At 48.0% G+C, this 24,991-nt stretch overlaps 1 protein-coding gene across 1 annotated transcript; it reads right to left on the bottom strand.

The window, feature by feature from the left end:
* Positions 1-1,114: 1,114 nt before the first annotated feature.
* Positions 1,115-20,294, bottom strand: LOC147234840 (inactive dipeptidyl peptidase 10-like). The gene is made up of 27 exons (XM_086145499.1): positions 20,211-20,294; positions 13,724-13,835; positions 13,220-13,315; positions 12,953-13,047; positions 12,797-12,871; positions 12,657-12,709; positions 12,508-12,589; positions 11,426-11,546; positions 11,138-11,292; positions 10,584-10,681; positions 10,380-10,500; positions 10,271-10,309; positions 9,909-10,016; positions 9,697-9,782; positions 9,567-9,614; positions 8,829-8,950; positions 8,697-8,744; positions 8,459-8,557; positions 8,171-8,240; positions 7,894-8,088; positions 7,203-7,257; positions 7,014-7,113; positions 6,867-6,925; positions 6,734-6,800; positions 5,890-5,963; positions 4,959-5,109; positions 1,115-1,672 (listed from the first exon to the last, which is right to left on the bottom strand). Exons 1-26 carry the CDS (start codon positions 20,265-20,267, stop codon positions 4,963-4,965), a joined length of 2,382 nt encoding a protein of 793 aa, XP_086001625.1. The 5' UTR covers positions 20,268-20,294; the 3' UTR covers positions 1,115-1,672; positions 4,959-4,962.
* Positions 20,295-24,991: the final 4,697 nt, after the last annotated feature.

Here is a 24,991-nt window from a genome sequence, read left to right as displayed (position 1 = left end):
AGCTGATTTTATGGTTGTTTTTGTGTTTTCTTTTTATTATTATTTCAAAAACAAAGTTTACTTCCTTTATTTTTTTTTATTTTGTTTTTTTAAGTGATGAAATGTAAAAATGGTAATTCATTTTCTTTAAACAATTTTCCAAATTATCTTACTAAAGTAATTTTAAGTTAATTTCATGGTTCAATTTTATTTCATTGCTTTTTTATGGTGTTTAGTTTTAATTTTTTTTTTTTATCAGATTTTCTTTTCTTTATTTTATTTTTTTAATGTTAATTCGATTTTCCATCACTTGTTTTTATTATGTAGTATGTTATATTTGATATCCTTCAATTTTGTTTTTCCTAATTAATTTAATTTCTTCTTATTTAATTTTGTAAGATTTTCATTTTTCAGGTCGTTTGTTTAGGACGTCAAATCCTTTTATTTGATTCTGTTACCCTAAGAGAAGTAGAACCCGATTCCTTGTAGATTTTTTCCAAATTCTGTCCATATGTTCTGAACGAGAAAAAAAAGTTTATTAAAACCAGAAGATGGAGGGGTTGAAGTAAAATGTCTTTTCAAATTGCTGAAATGTCCTCAATCAGCACAGCATTTTTAACTTATCAACTTTTTTTTTGCAAAATTCCCCCTTTCATTCTTTTTTTTACAAGACAACTTTTACATAAGTAAAAATAGAATTATTTTGATTTCTTTTTTTTTTTTAATTCTTTATTTTTCTTTATTCGTCACATTTTTGTGATTTTTTTGAAAATGTGTATACATGGGAAAGAGTAGTGGAACCGAGACGAAGTCAGCATTTGTGAGCAGCAGTATGATTTCATGCCGAAATAGAACTATATATGCAGCATCTGCTTTGAGAATGCTGGTAGAGAAGTCAAGAGAAGGTAAGGGGGGGCTGCATTGTGACTTGGTACACCAAGAAAAAGCATATGCCAGGGTACAGAGAGAGGAACTCTAGTACTGTACAAGGAAGTCTGGAGTGGCAAAGCTGTATGTTAGTCTGGGGCAGGACATGTATGCTAGCTGTGAGACAGTGGAGAGGTGTCTCAAAATGCTGACGTAGATTGTATTCTTTGACAACCAAAACTGCCTCATAACACAAACGACATACCACTTTTTCTTCTTGTAGCACAAAGATGTATTCTCTTTATCTTCCTTGAAACAGCCCTCCATCTGCACCAACTTTTCTCTTCCTGGACATTTAGGGATTTATTGATATTTATATTTATATTTCTCAATTCCACTTGTTGAAAATCACATTGATGTGGATACACTGCGATCTGATGATGGAATGCCGTCACTTGGTGGGTAACATGATCACCATTAATTGCGGGAAATGTAGTTTATGGTTAATGCATGCATATTACTTAATTTTAAGACAATCAGACCTTTTAAGACGTTCTTGCTGGCCACATAAAATGACACATGTGCAGTAGACAATGAGCAAGTAGCCAGTTGGTGAATGGTGAATTTATGTTACTCTGTTGAATTCATACACAGTATTTGTAAGTCTGACTTTGAAAGAGTCAGTGTCTTCCCAGTCATGAACCTCACCGCACCTCACTGGTCCAGAGGAAGACCAGAGAGGATATTTATGGATGGCGTGAAAGAGGACATGAAGTTAGTTGGTGTGAGAGAAGAAGATGCAGAGAATAGAAGACTGAGGAGGACCCTGGAGGGAGCAGCCAAAAGGAGAAGAAGAAGAAGATTGTTACAATCTGCAGTCTTTGTTTGAGCTGAATTCCTTCAATTTATGAGCTCTTTGAAAACATTTTGCGGTCTGACTTCAAACTGAATCTCAGAGAACATTCAGATACATGACGTGGACCTTCTCAGGGATATTTTATTTCTTGTTTTAGATCTTTTTCAACGTGAGCAGAAGAACAGGAGGACATCATCATCATCATCATCATCATTGCACGCCAGACTTTGTGTTTCCTGTTTCTCCAACATCAGAGTCTTCATTCTGTAAATCTCCCCTCAGTCCTCAGGATACCTTTATTTTTTAAAAGTGTCTCAGGCAGGTCAAAGGTCCTCAGAGGAACACTTCACAGGATATTAATCCATCCATCCACCCATCCATCTTCCCCTGCTTATCTGGAGTCGGGTTGCAGGGGCAGCAGCCGGAGCAGTGAGACCCAGACCTCCGTCTCCCTCGCCACAAGGTCCAGCTCCTCTGGGGGGACCCCAAGGCGTTCCCAGGACAGCCTGGAGACATAGTCTCTCCAGCGACCCGCCTATAGATCTACAGCTCCATCCTTCCCTCCCTCATGAGATACTTGAACTCCTCCACTTGGGGCAGGACCTCTTCCCCGACCCTGAGTGGGCACTCCACCAGTTTCAGGTTGAGCACCATGCTGTTGGATTTGGAGCCGCTTCACACTCGGCTGCGAACCGTTCCAGTGAGAGCTGGATATCATGGCCTGATAAAGTCAATAGAACCACATCCTCTGCGAAAAGCAGAGACTTGATCCTGCAGCCACCAAACCGGAGCCTCTAGATGCCCTGGCTGTGCCTAGAAATTCTGTCCATAAAAGTTAGGACAGAATTACTGACAGAGAGTAGACCTGGCGGCGTCCAACTCTAACTAGAAACGGGTCTGACTTACAACCGGCAATGCGGACCAAGCTCCGACATACATGGACTTAACAGCCTGTATGACGGGGTTCGGTACCTCCATACTCCCAGAGCACTCCTGAGAGGATTGCCTGCAGGACACGGTTGAATGCCCTCTCCAGATCCACCAACCACATGTAGACTGGTCTGCCAAACTCCAATGCCCCCTTGAGGATTCTGCCAAGGGTATAGAGCTGGTCCACTGTTCCATGGCCAGGATGAAAACCAAACAGCTCCTCCTGGATCGGAGTTTCAACGACCCAGCGGACCCTCTTCTCCAGCACCTTACCAGACCTTACCAGGGAGGCTGAGGAGTTTGATCCCCCAGTAGTTGGAGCACACCCTCTGATCCTGACCCTTTTTAAAAAGGGGGATCACCACCCCGGTCTGCCAATCCAGCGGCAATGTCCCCGACATCCACGCAATGCAGCAGAGGAGTGTCAGCCAGGACAGCCCTACGCCATCCAGAGCCTTTAGGAACCCAGGGCGGACCTAATCCATCCCCGGGGCCCTGCTAATGAAGTGCTTTTTGACTGCTTCAGTGACTTCAGCCCCTGGAAATAGGTGTGTCCACTCCAGAGTCCCCCGGCCCCCGGCCTCATTGGAAGGCATTTCAGCAGGGTAAAGGAGGTCTCGGAAGTATTCTTGCCACCGATCTACAACGTCTCGAGTTGAGGTCCTGAGCTGCCTCCCCCACCGTCAGAGCCAGCTCACCGCCAGGTGATCAGTTGACAGCTCCGCCCCTCTTCACCCAAATGTCCAGGACATGCAGCCGCAAGTCCAACGATGTGACCACGAAGTAGATCAAAGAACTGTGGCCTAAGGTGTGTTGGTGCCAAGTGCACATATGGACACCTTTATGCCTGAACATGGTGTTTGTTGGACAATCTGTGACAAGCACAGAAGTCCAATAACAAAACACTGCTCGGGTTCAGATCAGAGGAGCCGTTCCTCCCAATCACGCCCTTTAAAGTTTTACTGTCGTTGCCCATGTGAGTGTTGAAGTCTCCCAGGAGAACAAGGGAGTCCATGGAAGGAGCACTCTTGAGCAGCCCTTCTAGGGACCCCAAGAAGGGTGGGTAAACTGAACCGTTGCCGATCAATATGCCCACACCTGCCCAGCACCTCTCACCGGCGCTGGGCCGAAACTCTAGAATAAAAAAGAGTCCTGCCCCTCTTGAGAGGCCTGGTTCAAGACCCCACACTGTGCATCGAGGTGCGCCCGACTAGATCTAGTCGGAATCTCTCAGCCTTGCGCATCAGCCCGGGCTCCTTCCCTGCCAAAGAGGTGACATTCCAAGTTCAAAGAGCCAGCTTCTGCAGCCGAGGATCGGACCGCCAAGGTCCCCCGCTCCGGCTACCGCCCAGCTCACATTGCACCCGACCCCTTGGCCGTTCCTGTGGGTCGTGAGCCCAAGGGAAGAGGTATCCATTTTTTTTATCACGCTGTGCCCGGCTGAGCCCCATGGTTGAAGGCCCGGGCCACCAGGTGCTTAGAGCCCCAGCCGCTGGGCCTGGCTCCAGGGAGGGGACCCGGTGACCCACGTCCAGGTAAAGGAAAACTGGGTCCAGTATTGTCTTCTTCATGGGGGTCTTCTGAGCCACACTTTGTCTGGTCCTTCAACTGGGACCTGTTTCCCTTGGGTGACCCTTCCAGGGGCTAAATCCCCACAACATAGCTCCCAGGATCACTGGGATGCGCAAACCACTCCGCCATGGTAAGGTGGCAGCTCCCGGAGGTCTAAAATGTAACATGAAGGTCTGCTGGGAACTTCACAGGATATTGATACTCTTATTACTATTGATATTGTTTACTGAAATCACATAGTTGAATCTTCATGCTCCAGCAGGGACCAGAGGTTGGGGGTGGGGTGGGGTGATCAGGGACTTCGGACAGAACCCAATACTAAGGACTCTGACAGGAAGTGAATATCACGTTGGGGTCACGGACGAAGATCCAGGGAAGAACCATCGTAACCATGGTAATGCAAAGGACAGGGCGGGTCAGTGACCGAGGCGCCGAGATAGCATGGAGACAACAGATTGTCACAAGGAGGGGAAGGTTATATATATATATATATATATATATATATATTAATATATATGTATATACACAGACGCAATCTTTGCCCCAGCCAGTGTGGTGCTTCATGGAGGCGTTAATAGATTTGTAAATTCCCGAAAAAAAAAAATTAAATACCAATATATCAAAAAAAGTAAGAATATTCAAGAGTTCTCAATTGTTTTTGAGGAATTTCTTCGAAGAAACAAAAAAGAAAAAAAAATTGATATGAATCAATAGATCAATTAATAAATAATCGCTCTGGCCTCGAACACCTGACCTTCTCAGTCCTCCCGGCCCCTGGTTGCCGCAGCGACAGCGGCAGGGGCAGGGCCAAGGCGGAAGCATTGTCTGAAGAAGGACAGGAGGGACGACAGCAGGAAACGGCGGCTCTTCGGCGAGGAAATCTCATGACCTTCGTCGGGGAAGATCTGACGGGCGGAAACATATACATATGAATGCAATTATTTCACCATTATATGACATTTCCTATTAAGTAAAAAGTATAGATAATTAATTTAAATTGTTTTTGAAGTTTATATAATCTCACTTAAATTTAGTAAAATGTTTTAATAATAACACTAATGATAAGAATGAACTTACTTTAAAAGTAAATAATTATTTTAATTCTATTTCAAATGAAATTATAATATATTTTATATGACATATGACATACTATGATTTTATTGTGAACAAAAATTATAGGAATAGATAATCATCAAATAAAGCATAAAGCAACAATAAAAAATATGTTCGCCGACAACAAAAATATAAATAATTATCCATTTTTTTAAAAATATGTTTATAAATCAATAAATATATTTAGGGGGTTATGGACTATTTTCATCATTATTTTTATTATTATGGTTATGTTGTCCATAAAATAATCTTGATTTTTTAAATGATCCTTATGAGTGTCTTATAACATAAAGATACATTTGATATAACATTTTCAAGAACCACTACAATAATATATAAAAATAGTGCTAATCATAGAATTATCAAGTTTGTATTTAATTGAAAAAAAAAATTAGACTGTAATCAAAACAAATTCTCACGCTAGTTATTTTTATTTTGAACATAACAAGAATCATTTTCAGATTTTTTCTTTTTTTATATATTTTTACAAAAAACTCTTATTTGTAAATTAATTATATGAATAATCTGAATAATGATAAAGTGATAATGTTGGTGTAGATGATGCTGAGGACCTGCAGGGAGTAGTTGGCGTTGGCGGCAGCCAGAACTTTGATCAGCTCTGCTGAGTGCTGGAAATGAACCGAGGCTGGAAGACAACAGGTCAATGGATGAGACCCTGACAATGCTCCCTGCTGGACAGCAAGCATGGCGGCCACATGGTGCTCTCGTGATGGCAATATGACGGGAACATTGCGGCCACATGGTAGTCATATAGTGGTCATGTGGTTGTCACGTAGCAGGTATGTGGTTGTCACATGGTAGTCACATGATGGTCACGTGGTGGTCACATTGTAGTCACGTGGTGGTCATGTGGTGATCACGCAGTGGTCACATGGTGGTCACGTGGTTGTAACGTAGCAGGCATGTGGTTGTCACATGGTGGTTATGTGGTTGTCACATGGTGGTCACATGGTGGTTATGTGCTTGTCACATGGTGGTCACATAGTGATCACGCAGTGGTCACATGGTGGTCACGTGGTTGTCACGTAGCAGGCATGTTGTTGTCACATGGCAGTCACATAGTGGTCATATGGTGGTCACATGGTGGTCATGTAATGGTCACATAGTGGTCACATGATGGTCATATGGTGGTCACATGGTGGTTGTGTGTTGGTCATGTGGTGATCAGGGGGGGTCACATTGTGGTCACATGGCAGTTGCATGGTAGTCACATGGCGGTCACATGGTGATAACATGGAGTCACATGGTGGTCACATGGTGCCAGCATAGTAGTCATAAGGTGGTCACGTGATGGTCAAATGAATGGTTACAAACAGTAAATTACAATCAATCAATCAACTGGTTGACGAACCAATTAACCTGAGAGCTGACACTCCCATTGGTTAGTGTACTGACCATCTGCAGTGGCGTGGACCAGCCTCAGGGGCGGCGCTGTGGAGATGTTCCCCATCAGCCCGGAGATCTGACGGAGAGGAGACAGGCTGTCACACACACACACACACACACACACACATACACTCACACACACCTGGTACTGCAGCTCTGGTCTCAGTGGGAAGCCAAAGTATCTCTCTGTGGCCGCCGAGCCTTCAGGACCAGAGCAGAACCTCACTTAGTGCTTTAAAATAAAAGCCTAATTATTGTGTCAGGTCGGTGTTGGCGGCAGCATTCCCACCGTGCAGCTTCCAGTTGGTTATGGGCGCCACAGCGACACCACAGCTGAGCGCGGACCCCGAGGAGAGGAGTATCGTGGACGCCAGGAACCCGCCATACGCCTGAGGAGAACCGGAGAACGTCAGAGAACATTGGAGAATGTCAGAGATCATCTGAGAACAAATAGGAACGTCGGTGTACTCGAATGCACCTTTCCGTAAACGCCCACTCTGGTGGCGTCCACGTACGGCAGCCGGGTCAGGTACCTGCAGGGGCACAATGTGGAGATGCTTCAGCACCAACATCTCACACCTCAGGAGACCAGAGGTCCAGAGAGAAGACAGGGTTGTCAGGGTTCCACAACGGCTCCCTTCACATTCTCAGCAGCTTCTGACTCCTCTATGGACGTTCTGTCTACTTCCAGTGGAACCCAGGTTCCTCTCCACATGCCATAGTAACAGCGATTGATGGTGAAGATCTAAACTTTGGATCTCCTGACATCACCTGGGATGTTAGCTTATCTCCATACATGGAGGAGCCAATCACAGCACTGGGAGGCGCCGGGAGGAGGAGCTGGGCTTAGCCCTCCCCCTATGGACAATTTAGTCTGAAGCTGCTCACAGTTCTTGGACTGAGGAGAACATGAGGAGAACCCAGACAGGAGGACATGGTGGAACCCAGACAGGAGAGCTTGGAAAACATGGAGAGAAGACAGGCAGAAGGACATGGAGAGAACCCAGGGTCAGAACCAGGAACCCTGCAGCTCCCAAGATGGAGGTATTGACGCCTTCATGCATGCTTTGAAGGAACCACCTGAAGGACCAACACGTAAGCAGACAGATGGACTTGGAGGTCCTTCAGGTTCTGATGCGATGGAGCGGAGGGTGGAGACGGGTTCGTACTGGAGGAAGGCCAGCTGGTCTTGGACGTCCACAGTCCCCAGCCTCCCGTGGACCTCCTGCAAGACCCTCTGGCCCTGGAAGCCACTGCCCCGGCCGTCCAGACGGGCCACGATCACGCCGTCCGAGCTGACCAGCACCGAGTCCCAGTCCAGGCTGAAGGCGTTACTCACTGACTGGCCACCGGGGGCGCTGTCACTGCAAGGCACAGAGGAGAACATCAGATGAACATTCTAGACATCCTCCTGTGGCCCTCAGAGGGTGGAGTCAGGTGACGTACAGCAGTAGAAGAAGAGGGTGTTCCTGAGCTTCATCGAAGTCCGGTGGGAGGAGCAGCTCCGTCCTGAGAGCTGGAAGAGTCCACAGGAGAAAGGTTGAACAAGGATGGTGGGAAGAGGACGGAGAACATGGAGAGAACCCAGTCCACCGCAAGGTCAGAACTTAGAACCTGCTAACTGTGAGGCTCCAGTTCTGATCCCCAGCGCCCCCCTGCGGCTCGGATGACCTTCTCCACTGGTCTTCTTCAGTTCCTCGCCGGTTCCCTGAGAGGTTCAAGCGTCTGACTCACCAAAGCCATTGATGTGCAGGAGCCTCCTCACACTCCTGGGGATTCTCCTGGTGGACAGAGCTGCTCCCAGCTGGGGGTTCCCCTCCAGAACTCGGAAACCTTGAGGAGCACAAGCCAGAAAAGAAATTCAATTAAGCAGTAATACGCTTGTAATAAGCGTGTGATACGCATGTAATAATCATGTAATAATCATGTAATAAGAAAGGAACACCTGTTGAGAAGGTATGGAGACACTCACTGTTCATGTCGCTAAGAGAGTGGACGCTGATCTGAGGCGCACCTGGGCCTGAGAGCAAATTTATAGCACAGAGCTTTAATTTTGAAAGCCTGCTAGCAGAGGATGTTGGCGGCGCCCCTCGCTGGAGCTCACCTGCACACCGCAGCAGCACGCGGCGAAGGGTGGGGCTCAGAGCGGCATCAAAGAAGGAGCACCGCGGCCTGAAGAGGGAGCAGCTGAGGCAGATCGGGGGCGTCTTGTCCACGGTGGAGACCCTGGAGAAGACATGGGGTTCTGTGACTGGCCGGCATGAGCTAGCTAAGACCATGGCGGCTAGTGGTTAATGAATGATCAGAAAACAGGATGTGATGTCACAGTTTGATGACACTGGAGAGATATCGCAGAAGACACAAAATGAGACGGTGAAGCTGATGCAAATGAATGCTAAGCTAATGTCAGGCTAATGCTAGGCTAATCTCAAGGTAAACATGGAGAGAACCCAGTGCAGCACAGGATCAGAACATGGAGGCACTTAGCTGTGAGGCTCCACATTCTGACTGCAGCTACACTGCACCCCCTGAGATGACTAGCTAATGCCAAGCTAATGCTAGCTCATGCCAATCTGAGGCTAAGCAAATGCTAGACAAACTGTAAGCTATTGCTTGACAAATTGTAAGCTAATGCTAGACAAATTGTAAGCTAATGCAACATATATTGTAAGCTAACACAAAGCTAATGCTAGCTTATGCCAATCCGAGGCCAAGCAAATGCTGCACAAACTGTAGACTAAAGCTAGATAAATTGTGAGGTAATGCTAAGCTAATGTCAAACTAATGCTAAGCTAATGTTACGACAATGCTAAGCTAATCCTAAGACAAATCCAGGAGGTACCTGTAGAGCTGCCGCCGTGCTGGTCCGTCCTCCGTACTCAAGAAGTACCTGGAAACACACAGTTGTCACGTTACTCGGAGGTGAAAGGGGGATCTCTGTGGGGTTCAGAGGTCAAAGTGCTCCTCCTCACACTGAGCCGGCGTCTTCGTCGAAGGCCAGGACCTGAGTGACCTCCCAGCCGCCAGAGGTCAGGTGACGTAACTCCACCTCCTTGTCCTCCTCGCCGGGACGAACACACAGACAGGATCAACCAATCATTATTTGATCAACTACAGCCGTGGAGTCACGTGACTCTCCTGTTGGCCCCACCCACAAATCAGCAGGGATAAAGGGAAGATTTACTGGCTGGGTAACCATGGCGATGTGGCTGAAGGTTCCCTGGCCCTGGTGGTCCAGCGGCGTGGTGATGAAGAAAGTTCTGTAGTCCCTGGAGAACACGGGTTCCTCGTTCTACCAGACAGGTGAACATATTTACTCACTAATTATTCATTCTGTTCTTTTTTTCTGTTCTTTTTTTTTTCTTTATTTTAACACACACTTCCATGTGCCCTGCAGTGTGTGTGGTGCTTCCTGCCTCGACCATCAGGGGGCAGTGCAGAGGAGGAGGAGCCTGGCACCGACCCCAGGGCTGCTGATTGGTCGAGGAGGCGGGAAGAACGACAACTTTGCGAACAAGAGGCAGGAAGAACTACTACTCGTCTAACCTGGAGGTGGAGCCAGCTGTCGGACCTCAGCTGGTGTCTCTGCAGGACAGACAAGACAGATGTTCATTGAGTGGACGGTTCCTCCTGGAGAAGAAGTCCAGATCCTCACCTCCATGCAGACGGCGGTGGAGACGTTACACAGCGAGAGGACGGCCCTGTCCTGGCCCCGGGTCACCCAGCGCACCGCCAGCTGCTCCCCTGCCCACGTCACCATGGTCACGTACAGCTCGCTGCACAGGGTGGGAGGTCAGGGACAGTGTGTTTGTGTGTGTGTGTGTGTGTGTGTGTGTGTGTGTGTGTGTGAAACATTCACCTGTTCTCCAGTGAGTGGGGAGGCAGGAGCGGGACCGTCCCAGACGTTCCATCCAAGGAGACCACGAACACCTGGACGGACGGATTCCTCTGACCAGCCTGCAGGAACACAAAGACACACACACACACACACACACACACACACACACACACACACACATCTGACTGTTTGGTTTTTTTTTACAGCTGAATGAATGAGTGAATGGATTGCTGGATAGATGGACGAGAGTGAGTGAGTGAGTGAGTGAATGAGTGAGTGAGTGAGTGAGTGAGTGAGTGAGTGAGTGAATGAATGAACAGATGGATGATGGAAGAATGAATGCATGAATGCGTAAATGGATGGCTGATGGGTGGATGAATGAATGAATGAATGGATGGATGAATAAATTGATAGATGAATAAATTGATAGATGAATGAATGAATGAATGAATTAAGGAATGAATTAAGGAATGGATGATGGATGGATGAATAAATGAATGAATGATTGGATGGATGGATGGATGGAGGAAGTGTTGGATAGATGAGTGAGTGAGTGATGTGTGTGGAGGTGTGACCTTGGGGTAGGGGTACTTCGTGCTGCGGGGGTAGAGGGCGCCGGTGAGCCGGGGCAGCTGCATGCCCGGAACCAGGGAGTCGTTGATGCTCAGGTAGGCTAGCCTGGAGCCGTCGGGAGCCCACCAATGGGCCGCCGCCGTCCGCAGCACCTCCTCTGGACACAAGCCAATCAGAACCGTTGGAGTCTCCTCAGAGTACAGCAAACATCTCACACGCACACACAGGAGAACCGTCCGACCATGGTTTGTTTTTAAATGAAGTGAAGATGGCCGTGGGTCCGGTCTCACCCTCGTAAAGCCAATCAGAGAGGCCGTTGAAGACCACGCCCTCCTCCCCCGAGGAAGTGAGCCTCCAGGAGCTGCTCTGGACCTCGGCCTGATAGTAGATGTTGTTTTCAAATATGTAGATCTGTGGACAGAGCAGAGGAATCTGTCAACTCCACTGCCGCGGGACATGCTGCCATGGTAACTGATGACGTGTTACCATGGGAACTCAAGCTGGCGGTCTACAGGTGGACGCATTGTCACGGTAACTGTTCTGCGATCTACAATGGGGACGTGTTGCTGTGGCGATTAAAGCTGTGGGTTTTACCACATGTCGTCATGACAGCAGGTCCTGCACATTGACAGACATATAGATCGTCATGGTAACCCGCAGTGTAGACAGCGAGCTCGTGGATCAAATGGGAAAAAGCTTTGGACCAGAGTTCCAGAGATGCTGAGGTTCCCGGGGAGATGCTTCTTATGAGCAGCCGACAGATTAACTGTCAACTGGCGCTTGGACATCCCGGAATACAATCCCAACAACAATCAGCCGTGGCAGTCTAATCCATAATATCTAATCCAACAATTTCATCCAGTCATAATGCAATCCAATCCAGTGGATTTAACTCAAGTACTTTTCCAGAGCAGAGCCTTTATGAGTAGGAAAAACAACTCCATTGAAAGATCCCATTCAACGATCATCTGGTCTCATCTAATGATATTCTCACATAATCTAATAATAATCCCGTCTAATCTGATGATAATCTGGTCTCATCCACTCTAATCCAATCAAATCCATGTAAAGTAACGTAATCTAATCTAATGGTGTGCAGAATCTAGTACAGTCATGGCCAAAAGTTTTGAGAATGGCACTTTCACAAAGTCTGTTCCTTCAGGGTTTTTAGGTGTTTGCCAGATGTTTCTATGATCTCAAAACTTTTGGCCATGATTGTAGAGGGTCCTGAACTCCAGCCAAGACACTCCTACCCAGAGTGTTAATGAACCAGGTGTAATAGTTCACATCTAAAACCACCTGTCAAAGATTTAATCCATTAAAAAAAAATGGAAGTTAATCAAGAACATGAAGACCAGGAAGTGCTCCTCACCAGCTGCTGTCCCTGAACTCCCCATGAGGCAAACTGGAGGATGGAGTTGGAGACTTCTGGAGGGTTCAGCTCCTTCACCTCCCTGCAACATCACCCCCCTGTCCGTCAGAAGCCTGATGGCACCATCTGACCCGCCTTCTCCCACTCACCTGGTGAACAGGTTGTAGATCAGGTACGAGGCCAGGAAGGAGCTGCGGAACACCTGAGGGGATGGCAGAGCGTCACTTTCCATCCCTGGCGGTGGAAACCTGAGAAGGAACCTGACCTCGCCGGCGGGAAAAATTCTTACCTGCCGGATGTCGTATGCCAGGAGAACATGGCTCAGGTCGGGAGAGACTGAGAACCTGCTGGCCTTGAAGGTCGCCTGAAAAGAAACAGGAACACGATCAGAGGAACCCGAGGAACCTGCCGTTGGGGTGCGAAGGACGAGGAGGACGAGGCTCACAAGGGTGGTGTTTTTCAGCAACAGTTGGCTCTGGTTGGTGAGAGCGTTGACCCTCCAGACGTCCCCGTCCCAGCTCTGGAAGACGACTTCCTTGTCTGAGGAGGACAAAGGTGATGATTTATCAGAGAAGTGGGAAACAGGAGCAGGAGTTAGGGAACGGTTGATATCATCTGGATCTTCAGGGTCTCAACAAACATCTGACTATGACCATTAACACTCTGACACGGGTCTAATACGACTTCTGACCCCTGACCTTCACACACCCACCGTTGATCCATCTGGCTCCAGTGTCACACGGATGGAAGTTGGGGTGTAGAACATCGTCCAGCATCAGCGGGGAACCCGAGGACTTCCCCCCACCTACTGAGGAGCAGCAGTGAGGACCAGAGTCAGCAGCGGCAACAATCCATCGTGGGCAAGGAGGTCTGTGTCCTGGGTGGACTCAGGTATGTTCCCAAATGTGTTCCCTGGTTCCATGGTGTTCCCCGGTCCCTGGTGTTGGCCGGTGGGCTACAAGGTGTGTTCCCAATGTATTCCCTGGTGTTCCCTATTGTGTTCCTCACTGTGTTCCTTGGTGTTCCCTGGTACCCCCGGTCTGAACCCAAGTGTTCTCTGCTGTGTTCCTATGTGCATAACAGCCTGTTATTGTCATATTGTCTGTATCTTCACTCATGTTTGTCTTCCTTTATGTTCCAGATAAAACCAGGACCTCCTGAGAGGGGGAACTTTGGGTTCCTCCCAGTTCCCTCAAGTCTGGGAGGTCCTCCTCACCTGGGGACAGCAGGATGATGGACATTCCGATGAGAGACAGAACCAGCAGTATCACCAACAGCGAGATCCCGATCCCTTTCCAGTTCCTGTCCGGTCCGATGGAACCCAGGTCCTGCAGAGCCAGAGGAAACCACAGGGAACCGGGGGCTTGATGGGTTAACAAGGAACATACTTCAGGAAGCCAAGAAGAAGAAGAAGAAGAAGAAGAACCTAAACGGCAATGAGGGAATGTTTCTGTTTGACCCAAGATAAATGTCAATTTCCAGGAGAACCTCCGGGTCTCAAAACATTGATTATCATTGTGTTACTGTTCTCTGCATCCAGCCGATCAATAACTGATGGGACCATCTGATCAGTACTGATTAAAGGAGAGAATCACGATGTTCTGGTCAAAATGTTGACCTCCGGGGAACCGAAACTTCATGAGTTTCATCACTATTTGTGTTTAGGTTCCATCCTGGACATGATTGTCCTATTGGTGAATGAACATACGAGACACTCTGCTCTTTGTTTCCATGGAAACGGATGTCCCACGGGGTTCTATCCCAGAACCCCTGATGTTCCCCTGGGATCAGCGCTCGCATCTGCAGCTACCTACTCAACCGGAGGGGCAGGGCTCCATCTGCAGGCAGTGGCCTGTACAGACGTGTGGTCAGGTCCTGCAGGTTCTGGAGGTAGTGAGTGGACGGGGGACATGTGACCTCTGGCTGCTCGGCGTCCATCAGCCTCCTCCGGTGCTTATTACACCACTGTGGCATGTATTACACCCTGTATACGTGAATGTGGCGTCTATTACACTATTATTTCATGACTGCAGTGCTCATTACACCCTTATTACATGTCTGCAGAGGTTATTCCACCCTTATTACACGCCTCTGGTGCTATTGCAGGCACTTGTTTGTGTGGTTTCCATGGAGATCATCGGGGGCTTGTGGATGGTTCCTATCCGAACCGGCCGTCCTCGAAAATTACAAAAATCACATTCAACAAGCTTCTTCCCTCCCTCCTATCCTACTCCCTCCCTCCTCCCTTCTCGTTCCTCCTTCTTTCTTCCCTCCTCCCTCCTCTTTCCTTCCTCACTCTTTCCTCCATCCCTCCTCCCTTCCTTTTCCCTCCATCCTCCCTCCTTCCCTCTTTCCTTCCTCCTCCCTCCTGCCAACTGAGCTGCGAGGTGTTGCTGCCCTCTGCTGGCAGACAGGCGAAGCTGCAGCGCTTCCGGAGGAAAACGGAAACGTTAAAACACGCAAACGAGGCAGCACACACACACACACACACACACACACACACACACACACACACACACACACACACACACACACACACACACACGCGCGGGTCACATGTCAATCACACTTACAGAGACATCCAACTGTAAACTGGAGCATTCCTGCACTCTCTCTCACTGTGTGTGTGTGTGTGTGTGTGTGTGTGTGTGTGTGTGTGTGTGTGTGTGTGTGTGTGTCGTGCCCTCTGGTGCAAAAACTCAGGAAGTGCATTATTTAACGCTCATTAATTACAGCCCGTAGGAGAGTGTGCGAGTGAGTGTGTGTGTTTTTATTGAAACACAGACACACACTCACTCGCACACACACACACAGACACACACACATACAGCTGGTTAAAGATGGATGAGTCAGTGATCAGTTTAAAGCCCGAGTGCAGATACAGTCTATTAAACATTTAAAACCTCCCTCCTCTTTACCCTCTCCTCCCCCCTTCATCCCGCGTTCTGTCCTCCTCCTCCTTTTTTTTAACCCCCTCCCTCTGTCATCCCCCTTTTCCTCCCCCGTCCTCCCTCATCCCGCTGTACTCGGCCCTCTCAGTGTTCAGAGGCTCCCTCCAGTGGGACAGCTGCACCCCTGTTCCTGATCAATAATCAATACAAGCACTCGTTCATTCATGCACTTTCATTCATGCGCTCGTTCATTAATTCCCTTATTCATTTATGCACTCATTTATTCACTTGTTCATTGATTCGTCCATTCACCTGTTTCATTTACTCATCCATTCAATCATTCATTCATGCACACATTCATTCACTCGTTCAACGACTCGTCCATTCACTCCTTCATTAAACTGTCAAGACACTTGTTCATTCATTCGCTCGTCCATGGACTCCTCCATTCACTCATTCGTTCATGCACTCATTCATTGAGTAGTACATTCCTGCACTCATTCATTCATTCATGGACTTGTCCATTCACCCATTCACTCATTTATTGAGTCATCCGTTCACTTTTTCACTCATTCATTGACTCATCCATTCATTCATTCACTTGTTTATTAACTCGTCCATTTATTCATTCATTGAGTTGTCCATTCATTCACTTGTTCACTCATTCATTTGTTTCTTGCCTTGTCCATTCACTCACTCACTCATTCACTTGTTCACTCATGTACTTATTCTTTCACTCATTTGTTGACTCATCCATTCGTGCACTCATTCATTCATTCACTTGTTCATTCCCTCATCCATTCATTCACTTGGTCGTGCACTCATTCATTCATTCACTCATCCATTCATGCACTCATTCATGCAATCATCTATTTCTTCACTCATCCATTCATGCATTATTTCATTTGTTTCTTCATTCACTCATTCATTCATTCACTTGTTCTCTCATGTACTCATTCATTCACTCATTTGTTGACCCATCCATTCATGCACTTGTTCATGTACTCATTCATTGATTCACTCGTTCAGTCGCTCATCTGTTTCTTTATCCATTCATGGATTATTTCATTTGTTTCTTCATTCAATCATTCATTTATGCACTCGTTCATTCATGCATTCACTCATTCCTTCCTGCCCTGGTTCACGGTGGTCCATTTGTGCCGATCAGTCATTGATCAGTCATAGTTCCAATCAGGTTCCCTTGTTTTTCAGATCATTGTGATCCATTGGCTTGATGATTTTCCTTTGAACCTTTTCAACACATATTTGTGCAACACTTCTGTTATAGTATTAGATTGTTATTATTATACACAATACTATATTAATTGTGATTAATATTGACCTTCTCGTTAATCCTCTTTTTCTGTAAAACCAAAGCTGCATATATTGGAATTAGGATTTCAATCCACTGGATTTTGTTTTCTGAAGTCAGAAATTAATTTTTCCTCAATCTCAGTAATAAATACCGAAATAAATTATTTAATTATAAATATTATGATCTAATTCCACCTTTTTTTTAAGTTTATATTTGTTTTTAGACTTTGCAGTTTAATATAAATTATTTAACTCTAAATAACTGAAATATAAATAATGTAAATTACACGCATATTATTATATATTATTTACATAATATATATTATTTACATAATATAAATAATTCAAAATCAATTAGTTATTCATAAATAATTGGACTATGAAAAAACACCAATATTTCATAGTTATGTGTAAATGATTTAATTCCAAAGAAATAATAGGTTAACCATTGAATAGTTAATATTTAAACAGAAATTATTCATCATATTATTCATTGCAGTTTAATATAAATTATTTAATTCTAAATAACTGAAATATAAATAATGTACTTGTTGAGAAATAATTACAAATAATTCAAAATCAATTAGTTATTCATAAATAATTGGACTATGAAAAAATACCAATATGTTAAGTGTAAATGATTTAATCCCAAAGAAATAATAGGTTAACTATTAAATAGTTAATATTTAAACAGAAATTATTCATCATAAAATTTTTAAAATTATAGTTTATAATTATAAAAAAATACAAATATTTGTAATTGTAAATAATTTCATTAAAAATGACTGCATTCATTGACATCAGATGATTTCATGGATAAACCGAATCTTATAGGTTCTTCTCCATGTCCTCCGTGTGGGTTCTTGGTGCCTCATCAGCGGCTGCAGGTTCTCCTGCAGGTTCTCCTCCTGCAGGTTCTCCTCCTGCAGGTTCTCCTCCTGCAGCAGCACCAGGGTTCTGTTTACGTTCCCTGGAGGAGAATAAACCTCACAACAGGAACGAAGGGGATCATCTCTTTCATTCTCCCTCTCCTCCTCTTCTTCTTCTCCTCCTCCTCCCATCTCAGGGGGTTGCTAGGAAACCATCCAACCCTCCGCCCCTCCGGGCCGACGATGAAAGGCCTGTGAGAAGAACCGTCAGGTTCCTGGAGAACCGAGGACGTGGAGGGAGAACAAACAGAACAATGAGCCACCAACAGGGAACCAGGAGACCATGGAGCCAGGAGGACATGGAGCTTCGGGAGAAGATGTGACTTTGCCTTTCAGGAGGTTCTGACCTGAGGGTCTTCTGGGTTCTCTCTGTGTGGGGTCTCTATGTTCTCTTATCTGGGGTTCTCCTCATGTTCTCCTATCAAGGTTACCTCCATGTTTTCCATATTGCCCTGCATGGATTCTTGCCGAGTGGAGTCTCCTTGTTCTCCTCTGCCTGGATTATCTTAATCTTCTCCTTCCTTAGTTCTCCTCATGTTCTCCTGCTTGGGCTCTCCCCATGTTCTCCTGAAATCCAGAGAAAAATTCCAAACAGAAGGTCTTGGATCCCTCAGGGAGAAAGTTCTGTCGATTCAGACGTCCCATGATGGACGTCATGAGCCGAGATCCCGACGCTCCCCGGAGACGAGAACCTTCAAAGGGCTCCATCTGAGCGACGTTCTCCTCTTCGCTCCTCCCTCTCCAGAACCTGGTCCTATTAATAGAGCCTATTTATGGAAAAGGTAGAGATAAACAGACAGCAGGACCTTCTTCGCTCCTCATCCTCGGCGCTCCATCTTCTGAGGGACCCGAAAGCCTCTGCTCCCTCTGGGCCTTCAAAGCTGAAGGATCCATCAATCACTGATCCATTCACTCCTTCAATGGCTCTTCAGACATGGAGTGATGTAAAAATAGCAGGAGCTCATCAGAAGACCACAAAGCACATCATCTCCTCCTGGTCCAGGAGGAGACCGCTCTGGATCTAACTCATGGGAAGGGGGGTCAGGTCATCAATCAATCCATCGATCAATCAATCAATCAACCTAAACTATAGATATCAACGTGGGATCTGTGTCCGACCTGCTGTCATCTGACCAGGTCTTCTTCTTGTTTGGATCATCTGGTCTGGTTTGGTTCTTGAAGGATCTGGGTCCCCACTGTGACTTGGACCTGGACTGGACCCGGACCAGAACAAGGAGTAGGACCATAACAGAGTCAGGAGAACATGCAGAGAACCCTGGAAGGTGGGACCTTCCTGCTGAAATGAGAAGGTTCTGACCAATGAACTGGGTTCTGTGAGGGGAAGCAGAAGGTCTGCAGAGTTCCAGGAGGTCCTTCAAGAAGGAATATCAACCATCTTCCCACCACCAGCGGGTTCTGGCCTGGAGGTTCTGGACATCTTGGACCCCCCCATCCCACCCCACCAGAGCCTGGGCCCAGCCCAGGTGGGGATCTGTGCTCTGCAACTCCAGGTGAGGTCCAAGTCCAACACCTTCAGGAAGAGAGTCTCGACAGAATCAGGAGGTTTTTTACTTCTGGATCCAAAGAGGTGAGATGATGAGGTCCATCCTGGGGCTGCAGGAGGAGATGAGGTCCTCAGAGGCCCCAGATGCTCTCAGCTTCATGGAGTTTGGATTTTAACATCAGGAAACCCAGATGTATCATCACTGGGTGCCAGCATGGACAACTAAAGGGTCAGCTGAGACGAACCACACACACACACACACACACACACACACACACACACACACACTCACATACACACTCACATACACATACACAAGTACCCAGGCACCCTAACACACACACACACACACACACACACACACACACACACACACACAAACATAAACAAGCATCAGCGCACACATCACATACACACACAAAAACAAATAACATACACAAGCACTCACTCACACACGCACGGAGACACAAACACAAATATACACAAACACCCATGCGCACTAAAACACACACAAACATACAAAAGCACACACGCAAACACACAAACATAAACCAGCACATATACACACACACTCATGCACACAAACACAAATATACACAAGTACACACAGGCACACATAAACAAGACACACAAAGATACACAAGCAAATGCACTCGCCGACACACAAACAGACACACAAGTGCGCGCGCACACACACACACACACACACACACACTGACAGACACACAAAGATACACAAGCACATGCACACACACAAACACACAAACAGACCCACAAGCGCGCACAGACACACACACACACACATACACTGACAGACACACAAAGATGCACATGCACACACGCACACACACACTTGCACAAACAAACACACACACGCGTACACAGGCGCCCGTGCACGCCCCCAATCAACCGGACATCCCCCCGTCACAGCGCACCTGCCCATTACCGGAGCGGAGCCCCGGTGTTACGCACTCCGCAATCGCTCTGTCCAGTCAACAACTTCTCCCGCGCACCCCCCCCCCGCTTCCGGTAACCCCGACCACACTTCCGGCCCCTCGCGCTCACCTTGTCCTCGCTGGAGTACCTCCGGCTGTGCTGCGCCGCGCCCGCGCTCGGATTCATGCTTGCGCCGCGTGTGCTCCTCGGGACGGCGGCGGTGGCGCGTGGCGGTGCGGGGAAGTGCGGGAAGGCGCGGGTGGGGGGGGGGAGACCCCCCGGCGCTCATTGGCTCCTGCGCGCGATGACGCGTGCCGGTCCGGTCCGGTCCGGGGCATCCGCTTCCCCCGCGGATTAACCTTTAACCCTAGAGGATTAGTGACGTAACACACACACACACACACATAACCATTCATTTATTCACTCACTGCTTCACTCACTCACTCATTCATTGACCCATTCATTCATTCACTCACTCATTCATAATTTATTCACTCACTCACCCACTTCTTCGCTCCCTCACTCCATTTTTTCTTTCAATCATTCATTTATTCACTCATTCATCATCCACGCCACCTGTTCTGCACTGAAGCTTTCAGGGTTGGAGCCTCTCCCTGCTGTGATTGGATGAGAGGAGTATTCACCCTGGACCAATCGCAGGGTGCATGGACACACACCATTCACCCTGCATACCAGCGCACACAACCAAACACACACACACACACACACACACACAGTCGACATGAGGTCAGCAGAGTATCGCAGCAGATGGTAGGCTGGAGAACCTCCCCATGGCGTGACCTGATGTGAGTGTGTGCAGTAGAAGTTGATGGAAGGGAAGTGACAGGAGGTCCTGAATGCTCACGGAGGCGTCCTGCTGACAGGAGGAAGGTCCTCTGAAGGTCCAGTGAAAGTCCTCTGAAGGTCCCTGAATGCATCAGGGCTCCGGGAGGTGGGAAGGAGAGGGGAGGCTGCGGAGAACTCTTCTGGTTCCAGGAGGACAACAGGAGCTCATGGATCTCCAGCCTCCGGCCCCCGGGTTCATCAGGATCAGAGGCCGTCCTCTGGATCCATCGCACGTGGAGGGAACTCTGAACATGTCCAGGTGAAAACGTCTCACTTTGTCTTTCTCTCTCTCTCTCCCTATCACAAACACACACACACACACACACACACACACACACACACTGTGACATTATACCTTCAAACAGGATGGCTGTCCATCACCGGCGTCAGAACCAAACATCAAAGGGTGCCTCCTCGGCCAATCCCGACGCAGAGCTGGACCCACACACACACACACACACACACACACACACACACACACACTTACACCCTTTGATGACCCAAAGGACACATACTGAAATGTCCCTGAGGAGTGAGAGCAGGTCCTCTGGGTAGAGAACCCACCTGAACCTGGCTGGAGAACCCTCCCTGGTGCAGATGGATGCTCCCCTAGTGTGACACACCCACACCCACACACACACACACACACACACACACACACACACACACACAATCAATCCATCTTTTGATACGTTTTCTCATTCGTTATAGATGAGGTCCTTGAGGGGGCAGGTGGAGGGCTGGAGGTGGATGGAGGTCCACAGGGGCTGGAGGACCTTGTGAGAAAATCTGCAGAGACAGCAGGTTGGTTGTCGGTGCAGCTCGCCCCTCCTCTCCACCAGAGAGGTCAGGGAAGCTTCAGGATGTCTCCAAAGGGAGCCAATCACAGCTGGCGATGAGGGCGGCGGGCGGAGCTTAATCTGGGCGGGCCAGCTGTCAATCATCCGAACCACCGACTCTCTCATACAAAACAACGATGAAGCTGCTGACTGTTAGTGGACCGAGGCTGGAGAACCTGGGGAGAAAATCCTCAGGAGAGGCGTGTTCTCCTGAGGGGAAGCAGAGGACAGAGGCTGTGGAAGGGGATGTTCCTCCAGAACAATCATCTGCCCCCCCTCCCATCTGGGGAAACTAATCTGATCACGTGACGGAGATCCTGTTACATAAGCAGCAGGTTCTTTTCTCTGGATTCCTCATCCCAGAGTGTGTGTTTTTATGTGTGTGTGTGTGTGTGTGTGTGTGTGTGTATGGAAGGGGTTCCAGTCCTGATGATGTAACATTAACTTCCAGACAGTTTCTTGCTGGTCATGTTCTAGTGTGGGTTGACAAACTTCTTTCCAGGTGAGGTCTTTGTTGATGAGCCCCTCCACGTGCTGCGTTCAGGGGCGCTGGGAAACACAGACTCCATTGCGCTGACAGAACATGATTAATGTTCGGGCCTTTTTGAGACGAGGTGGGTTTGGGGGGGGTTACCATGGGGATAGAGGCGGGCGCCGTGGCAGCCATATTGGATTGAGAAGTCACACCGTCACACTTGCGGCTGACCTGGAACTGGGAGAACAGAGGAACCCTGGTGGTGAGAGGACCACCAGGACATCTTGCAGCTTTATATCGTTCCACACACTCTCAGTCCTGCGCTTCATCTTCATCCTCATTTCAGCCACATCATATTCATCTTCATCTTCATCTTCATCTTCATCTTCATCTTGGTCTTGCCATCACTCCAGTCGTCATCCTCATTGTTTTCATCTTCATCTTCATGTTTATCTTGACTTTTTTTTCATCCTTATCTTCATCTTTACCAGCCAAGTCTGTGATGCTGATCCAGCTCTATTTTTCCTCACATTGATGGATGGAGTAGAACATCCATCCATCCATCCATCCATCCATCCATCCATCCATCCATCCATCCATCCATCCATTCTTCAGGGAAGCTGATGCCTGATTTTGGATGGTGGGAGGAAGATGCGGAGCCTGAAGGGATCCCAAGCAGGAGAACATGGAGAGAACACACAGAGAGAACAGTGGCAGGAGAAGAGGGGAGATCCCAGGCAGGAGAACCGAGTCCACCACCAGATGATCGCGGGGAACCTTCCTGCTGTGAGGAGCTTCTGCCCTCTGACCCACTGATCTCACTCTGAGCAGATTTAGAGGAGAACCTATGGATTGAAATCAGAACGGTGAACATCCTCCTGAGGAACCCAGATGATGGAATCAATGGACCTCTTTGGGTTCTCAAGCACATCCTGGTGAAGCAGCGTGGCGTGCTCCTCCCATCCAGCGAGAGCCCTCACAATCCATCTGCTCTGTGGATAAAATATGGATGAACTGATGAAGAAGAGCATCCAGATTGGAGCATCTTCTTCAGTCGTAAATAGAGCAGGGCAGTATCTGAATAATATATCACCCCAGGGTTCTGCTTGGACTTTGACCCCGGCGCCTCTCAGGTTCTTCTGAGGGCTCTGTCAGGTTCACGAACGTGTGTTTCTTCTTCAAGAAGGATCTCAGCGGTTCAAGAGGAACCAGGGGAGGTACCTTCTCCACAAACAAGACGGATCATACGTTATTCTTCCCCCTTGTTCCGCAAAAATGTTACTCTTCTGAGATCTCAGGCTCCTCCTGGTCTGCTTCACTGGTTACCTTTCTGTCCAGGTTCTCAGCTTGAGGGTATCTGCTGCTGCCTCCTCTATGTGAGTCTGTGGGGTCAACAACTGACCAGTTGAGGGACCTCCTGGGTCTTCTCCAGGGCCTCCTCCTCCTCAGCAGTGTTCAGGTACTCAGTGGTCAGGGCTTCATGGTTCTCCCAGCACCACCCGGGGCAAACAGGTCCAAGGTGCAAAGTGCTGTTCAGAAGACCCGGCCCAGAATTTTCCCTCAGTCTGTAGGGTCAGCAGTGCCTTTGCTGTGGAACTGCGACCATCATGTATGTTCCCTGACTGTGTCTCCATTTTGGATCAAAGGAGCTTCTCCACCCTTCCTTTCTGCTGCATAAGAGGTCCACTGGAGCCCCGCGGTGCATTGGGAGAGTACAAGGGGGAGCAGCAGCACCACCACCGGGCCGCTGCTCCATCACGGATCAGCGATCAAACAGAAGCTTCTCCACCTGCATCACTTGCCTGCAGGAACCTCTTCATTCCACAGATGTTCGGCTTCCAGGTCCCTCAGGCTGCTAAATAAATCATACATGTTCCACCTGCACCTCCTTGCTGCTATCTTCGGCGCCATACATTCACAAGTCTTCTCTCTTGCCGTGGACTCGTCTTTGAAGAGGAGTAGAGCAGGTCGGAAGGTCAATGAGCGTCCTGGTTCCACTTCTCTGGGTTTCTGTGATCCTGCAGGGAACCTTAGGTCCAAAATGACACCTTTATCCAACGGCCAATTTCCCAAAGACAGGAAGTTACAGGAAATGCTGGCGATGACTATCCCAGATGGCCTCTGCTGTTGTCAGAACCTATCCAGGGAGGTCCCAGAGGAGTCCAATCCCAGGAGGTCCCAGAGGAGTCCAGCCCCAGCAGGTCCCAGAGGAGTCCAACCCCAGGAGATTTCAAGAGAGTCTAAGCCTAGGGGTTTCCAGGGGAGTCCAATCCCAGGAGGACAGGATGTTGCTCCGTGGAGCTCCATTCCAAGCCCAGACCTTAGGAAACTCTGGAGAGCCTCCCTACAATCCAGCCGCCCAAAAAGCTGCTGAAGAAGCAGATAACCAACAGACAGATGGCTGACGAATAATTTGGAGCTTGAAACTGCAGGACAGACACTGTTTGGACACAAAACAACACACATACACACATGTGTTTTTACATTTGAAGTGTTGTTGAGTTTTATCTGCGCTAATGCTAACAACTAACAATGGTAGTGGCGGGTCGATCCCGTCCCACTGTCGCCAGGGAGATGTGGGCGGTGGTGGAGGGGTTGGATCTCAGTGGGACACAGACGGCGCGCGTCCCGTCAGCCGCCGGGACGCCGGGACATCAAGGAACTGGAGCAAAAACAAGGTTCTGCGCACCCGCCGGAGTAAACACTCACTCCATCTATTCATTCAGTGTCAGCAGGGATGCGGGAGACGG

Source organism: Fistularia commersonii, chromosome 4 (genome assembly GCF_037954325.1).
Source record: "Fistularia commersonii isolate RoL2024-O1a breed Wild chromosome 4, RoL_Fcom_v1.0, whole genome shotgun sequence".
NCBI lineage: Eukaryota > Metazoa > Chordata > Actinopteri > Syngnathiformes > Fistulariidae > Fistularia > Fistularia commersonii.
Note: the sequence above shows the minus strand (reverse complement) of the source record. Positions and strands in the feature narration are given on the sequence as shown.